Source organism: Palaemon carinicauda, chromosome 3 (genome assembly GCF_036898095.1).
Source record: "Palaemon carinicauda isolate YSFRI2023 chromosome 3, ASM3689809v2, whole genome shotgun sequence".
NCBI classification, from domain to species: Eukaryota; Metazoa; Arthropoda; class Malacostraca; order Decapoda; family Palaemonidae; genus Palaemon; species Palaemon carinicauda.
In genome coordinates this window covers 129,818,764-129,826,263 of record NC_090727.1, presented here as the reverse complement: position 1 = coordinate 129,826,263, position 7,500 = coordinate 129,818,764, and the positions used below count along the sequence as shown (strand labels likewise).

At 30.6% G+C, this 7,500-nt stretch overlaps 1 protein-coding gene across 1 annotated transcript in view; it reads left to right on the top strand.

Moving 5' to 3' along the window:
• Window positions 1-2,121: 2,121 nt before the first annotated feature.
• The window catches only part of LOC137637883 (uncharacterized), a 16,591-nt gene continuing 11,212 nt past the window's right edge, over window positions 2,122-7,500 (top strand). Inside the window, exons 1-2 of the mRNA XM_068369992.1 lie at window positions 2,122-2,149; window positions 6,020-6,101. Of these exons, the coding sequence (XP_068226093.1) occupies window positions 2,137-2,149; window positions 6,020-6,101 (95 nt within the window). The 5' untranslated portion in view covers window positions 2,122-2,136. The remainder of the gene's footprint in view (window positions 2,150-6,019; window positions 6,102-7,500) is intronic.

Here is a 7,500-nt window from a genome sequence, read left to right as displayed (position 1 = left end):
GAACAATGACATTTAAATAAATATTTCCTATATAAACTATGAAAACTTTAACAAATCAAAAGGAAGAAAAACGAGATAGAATAGTGTGCCAGAGTGTACCCTCAAGCAAGAGAACTCTAACCCAAGACAGTGGAAGATCATGGTACAGAGGCTATGGCACTATCCAAGACTAGAGAACAAGGGTTTGATTTTGGAGTGTCCTTCTCCTAGAAGAACATTGATAGTAATGAATATATTTCGAAACTATTCAAATTAGTGGGGATCCCTTAACGTGGTGAAAGGGTATGTGCATCACCATGATCAGCAAAGCTGTACTAGTCAGGGCCACCCTCAACCTAGTTTGCTGTGAGCGATCGGACAAAAACCTTTCACCTTCACCAATCCGCAGCTTGGTGATGAAAACTGATCAAACCCCAGACATAACTAAGGATATGTCCGAGTCCTTTGTCCTGCAGTGGACTAGAAACGGCTGCATTTGTCATTGTATATCAATTGGTGTCTTTTATATATATATATATATATATATATATATATATATATATATATATATATATTGATATATATAAAAGTATATATACATATATATATACATATATAAGTATATATATATATATATACATATATTTATTGATATATATTAAAGTATATATACATATATATATATACATATATAAGTATATATATATATATATATATATATATGTATATATACATACATACATACATGTATACATAATAAATATATATATATATATATATTATATATATATACATATACATATAACATTGTTTTATGGATCATTCACTGTATACATCTCTGATCGCGCATACAATCATGATTATTCATCAACTCACCTATGTCCCTATTCTAGAATTATATATATATATATATATATATATATATATATATATATATATATATATACATATAAATATATATATATATTCATATATATATATATATATACATATATATATATATATATATATATATATATATATATATATATATATATATATATATATATTAGTAATTTAAATTATGCCAAATATGACTATTTTAGTTAGCCGGATTTGGGTCGAACAAGCAGTCATTTACATACACACACAAAAAAAAAAGAAAAAAAAATATTTTTCTCACGAATTATAGGCAGTAGGCTGGCCAGGGCACCATCCACCCGTTGAGATACTACCGCCAGTGTTATTGGGTCCTTTGACTGGCCAGACAGTACTACATTGGATCCCCCTCTCTAGTTACGGCTCATTTTTTCCTTTGCCTGCACATAAACAGAATAGTCTGGCCTATTTCATACGCATTCTACTGTGTCCTCATACACTTAACCACACTGAGATTACCAAACAATTCTCTCTCAAAGGGTTAACTGCTGCACTGTAATAGTTCAGTGGCTACTTTCCTCTTGGCAAGGGTAGAAGAGACTCTTTAGCTATGGTAAGCAGCTCCTCTAGGACAGGGACACTCCAAAATCAAACCATTGTTTCTCTAGTCTTGGGTAGTGCCATAGCCTTTGTACCATGGTCTTTCACTGTCTTAGGTTAGAGTTCTCTTGCTTGAGGGTACACTCTGGCATGCTGTTTTATCTTATTTCTATTCCTCTTATTATCTTCAAGTTTTTATAGTTTATATATGAAAGATTTATTTTAATGTTATTATTTTTTAAACATCTCTCGCAGTTTATTTCCTATTTTTCCCCTCATTGTGCTATTTTCCCTGTTGGAGCCCTCGGGCTTATAGCATCCTACTTTTCCAGCTAGGGTTGTAGCTTGACAAGTAATAATAATAATAATAATAATAATAATAATAATAATTATTATTATTATAATGCTTGTAAGCAAAGCATGTTAAAGATTTTGGACTGCACCCAGTCGCTTCCATCAAGTAATGCTCAACAAGCTCCTCTTATATATCCTTCCCCAGCTCGCGTGGAGAGCATCGAAGTCGTCCGCTTTCAGGAGGACGGTCAGAGGACTCTAAACACCGTGGGCGTCTACGAGGGCGTCCTGAGCCGGTCCCGTCAGGTATTTTCACTCACCCTCTGCGCCAGGTTCAAGGTGTTCTACTTACACACCAGGGGGACGCTGTTTCACATCTCCGATACGAAGGAGGGCAAAGACTGGATGTTGCGGGGAGGTAAGTATCAGAATGTAGGGATGTACTGTATATATATATATATATATATATATATATATATATATATATATATATATATATATATATATATATAAAGAATCTATTTCTTCTATATGTAATGAAACCATTTAAAATGTTTCTTTGAAATACCCATAAGAGAAACTAAATAAATCAAATTATTCAGTATTATTCGGCCAATACAGAGGGCCAATGTACATTGGCCGAAATATGGTGATTAATTTGATTTATTTAATTTCTTCTATGGGCCTTTATATATATATATATATATATATATATATATATATATATATATATATATATATATATATATATAATGTATATTATTATTATTATCATTATTATCATTATCATTATTATTATTATTATTACTTGCTAAGCTACAACCCTAGTTGGAAAAGCAGGATGTTATAAGACCAGGGGCTCCAACAGGGAAAAATATCTCAGTGAGGAAAGGAAACAAGGAAAATGAAAAGATTTTAAGAACAGTAACAATATCAAAATAATTATTTCCTATATAAACTATAAAAACTTGAACAAAACAAAAGGAAGAGAAATAAGAGAGAACAGTGTGCCCGAGTGTACCCTCAAGCAACAGAACTCTAGCCCAGGACAATGGAAGACCATGGTACAGAGGCTATGGCACTACCCGAGACTATGGGCTCAGGTGAAGAAATGTGTTGCGTCATGAAACAATTACAGAATGAAGGACGTCAAAGGAGCTTTGGAATCCATCACTACTGAAAATTGGGTGAAGGATATTGTGCATACTAATTATTATTATTATTATTACTAGCTAAGCTACAACCCTGGTTGGAAAAGCAAGATGCTATAATCCCAAGGGCTCCAACAGGGAAAAATAGCCCAGAGAGTAAAGGAAATTTATTATTATTACTAGCTAAACTACAACCCTAGTTGGAAAAGCAAGATGCTATAAGCCCAAGGGCTCCAACAGGGGAAAATAGCCCAGTGAGAAAAGGAAATAAGGAAATAAAAAAAAACAGTATAAGAAGTAATGAAAATTAAAATAAAATACTTTAAAAACATTAACAACATATTTAATTTATAAACTATAAAGGACTAACGCAAGCCTGTTCAACATAAAAACATTCGCTGCGAATTTGAACTTTCGAAGTTCTACTGATTCAACTACCCGATTAGGAAGATCATTCCACAACCTGGTCAGAGCTGGAATAAAGGAAGACATGAAAAATGACGTCTGTATTAACGAATTCATTGAATCTCTTGTGATAGAACTAATTTCATCTGACGAAGAGTCACCATAACAGGTTTGATAACTGAAACTTTGTTGTAAAAAAAAATTGTCAATTAATTAAATTCTATAACAATACAATCACCAATGTAATTATACTATATTAAACTTAGTTAATTAAATCCTTTATTTAGAACCGTGTCTTTTAATAATCAATCAGAATTGATAAATGAATTTAGTTGATATTAAAATTAAGATTATTTCTGTTAGTGTGATAATCTCTTTATTAAGTCTAAGAGTTTCAACTTTGTTGTCACCACGTGGTTGAAAACGAAAATAGCGAAGGAAACAATTGAAAGAGAGTATCAAATTATTATTATTATTACTTGCTAAGCTACAACCCTACTTGGAAAAGCAGGATGCTATAAGCCCAGAGGCTCCAACAGGGAAAATAGCCTAGTGAGGAAAAACAAAAAATATTTTAAGAGTAACATTAAAATAAATATCTCTTATATAAACTTTAACCAAACAAGAGGAAGAGAAATTATATGGAATAGTATGCACGAGTGTACCCTCAAGCAAGAGAACTCTAATCCAAGACAGTGTAAGGTCATGGTACAGAGACTATGGCACTACCCAAGACTAGAGAACAGTGGTTTGATTTTGGAGTGTCCTTCTCCTGGAAGAGCTGCTTACCATAGCTAAAATTCTCTTCTACCCTTAGCAAGTGGAGAGTGGTCACTGAACAATTACAGTGCAGTAACCCCTTGGGTTATATTCTTAGACCGTTCAAATCCGGGTGAATGACTTATTAGCTGAGACCCTTTTCTCCTTTTCTTGGCTCGCCCATAGATTGAAGCGGTCAAGCCAGGTATGCTTTGAAAAATGACCCAAGAGAACTGGCAACGCCACTAATGGGACACCCATACTAGGTTGGTTAGCTGTAAGCAAACAGACGAAGATCTCCCACCATCACCAATCCACACTGGGTAGCATGGGGGATGAAAACTTGCCAAACCCGGGCTATGAATAGACATGTCAGAGGCCTTTGTCCTGCAGTGGACTAGAAAAGGCTGCATTTGTTATTAATAATACCCGGTTTTTAAGTATATGAACTATCTAAATTTAATTAAACTGAATCAAATTAAGTTTAAACCGCTATTATTTCATTCACAATTATAAATTCAATTTTGAAAAAATCTGGCCAAACCCCAGACATGAATAAAGACACGTCTGAGGCCTCTGTCCTGCAGTAGACTAGAAACAGTTGCATTTGTTGTTGTTGTTTTTGCCTCCTATTTTCATTAATTTTCAATTACTTTCATCCACCAGATGTCCGAAAATTTCTCTTTTCTTCAATTTGGTCCATAATACCAAAGTTTTAATGATATGAAACATTTTGATTTAAACAAACTATTTTGTCTTCACAATTAATAAATAATTTAATTCAAACTAATTTTGACTTAATAATAAATAATTTAATTCAAACCAATTGTTTAGTCTTCACAATAAATAATTAATTTAATTCAAACAAACTATTTAGTTTTCACAATTAATAATTAATCTAATTCAAACAAACGATTTTGTTTTCATAATTAGTTTAATTCAAACAACTTTTGTCTTCACAATTAATACTCAATTTAATTCAAAATATTTTGTCTTCACAATTAATTAATTTAATTCAAAATATTTTGTCTTCACAATTAATAATTAATTTAATTCAAACTATTTTGTCTTCACAATAAATAATTAATTCAATTTAAATAAACTATCAAGTCTTCATAATTAATAATCACTCTAATTCAAAAAAAATATTTTGTATTCACAATTAAAAATTAATCTAATTCAAATAACTACTTTGTCTTCACAATTAATAATTAATTTATTTCAAACAAAAACTATTTTGTCTCCACAGATAATTAACAATTGAATTCAAACTATTTTGTCTTCACAATTGATAATTAATCTAATTTTTATAAAAATATATTTTTTCTCAATCAATTATTAATTTAATTCAAACAAACTATTTTGTCTTCACATTAAATGATTAATTAAATTCAAACAAATAATTTTGTCTTCACAATTAATAAATTTAATTCAAACAAACTATTTAGACTTCACAATTAATAATCAATTTAATTCAAACAAACTATTTTGTCTTCACAATTAATAACCAATTTAATTCCAACTATTTTGTCTGCACAATTAATAATCAATTTAATTCAAACTAATTTGTCTTCACAATTAACAACCAATTTTATTCAAACCATTTTGTCTTCACAATTAATAATCAATTTAATTCAAAGTATTTTGTCTTCACAATTAATAATCAATTTAATTCAAACTATTTTGTCTTCACAATTAATAATCAATCTAATTCAAAGTATTTTGTCTTCACAATTAATAATCAATTTAATTCAAACTATTTTGTCTTCACATTAAATGATTATTTTGTCTTCAAAATTAATAATCCATTTAATTCAAATTATTTTGTCTTCACAATTAATCATCAATTTCATTCAAACTATTTTCTCTTCACAATTAATAATCAATTCAAAGTATTTTGTCTTCAAAATTAATAATCATTTTAATTCAAACTATTTTGTCTTCACAATTAATAACTAATTTAATCATTTCAGAGGTTTGGGTAGACAAAGTCCGCGTTGCCATCTCTCACACTTGGCACTTCATGCCCCTCAAGACGCAACTCTGGGCATTCAGGTGAGCAGGAGTTGCTCAAGCAGGCCTTATGCCAGCAACATGTGAGCAAATGCTGCATAAATAGTGTATGCAATCCGTCAAAAATGGTTATACATTTAGATAGATATGCACATACGCACGCACAGATTCAACCCTTCCCATCCTCTCCCCTGGTCCTAACTACTAGACGGAAGTTTGGCAATTTGTGGGAGATTGTCGTTTCCGAGTGGTTACCGCTTAGCGTGACAAGAAAGAATTGTATGCAATATATATATATATATATATATATATATATATATATATATATATATATACATACACATATATATGGGAGAAACGTAGAGAAGAGGTCCCCTTTTTGTTTTGTTTCATTTGTTGATGTCGGCTACCCCCCAAAATTGGGGGAAGTGCCTTGGTATATGTATGCATGTATATATATGTATATGTATATATATATATATATATATATATATATATATTTATATATATATATATATATATATATTGTACACAATGCCATAAACTTGCCTTTATTATATGGGGGAGATTGGTGGTGTAGCTTAAAGGACAATAATATATATATATATAATGTGTGTATATATATACACATACACACACACACATATATATATATATATTCCAACCAAAGGTCTCGGTCGATAACTGTAATATGTTGAAGGGGACAAGAAACTGTTGTGGCCCTCTGGGCTCGGACCAGTAAATCGAGAGATAGACATTTGTCCATAAACCCCCTTAAAACAATATCTAGGGATTATGTAAAATAATGGATCTATGGACTCAACCTAAACATTGAACTACACCTACACTCATCAGCAGCCATTGCCTGGCCCACCCTGGTCCTAGCTTGGGTGGAGAGCGGGCTAGGTCATTGCCCGTGTCCCTTGCCTTAGCCATATTTGAGCAACCTTTAAACCTTTATTACATGTTTTTTTTTCCTGTTTTTATCCTCAACGTATTTAATAGCAATAATTGATATGCGCATATATATATATATATATATATATATATATATATATATATATATATATATATATATGTATATATATATATATATATATATATATGTGTGTGTGTGTGTGTGTAATGCATATACATATGCCTATATATGTATATATGTATATATATATATATATATATATATATATATATATATATATATATATATATATGCACATATATATTACTACTACTACTACTACTGCACTAATAATAACAATAATAACAATAACAATAATAATAACAATAATATTAATAACAACAACAACAACAAAGGCAAAAGCTTCTATAGCCTTCGAAGCAATGCATCCTCAACATCTTCGGTATATATCCAATCCATAGTTCAGTACCCAGCTCTAAAATATTACCCATCTAATAACCTGAATTCAGTGAATTCAATAAA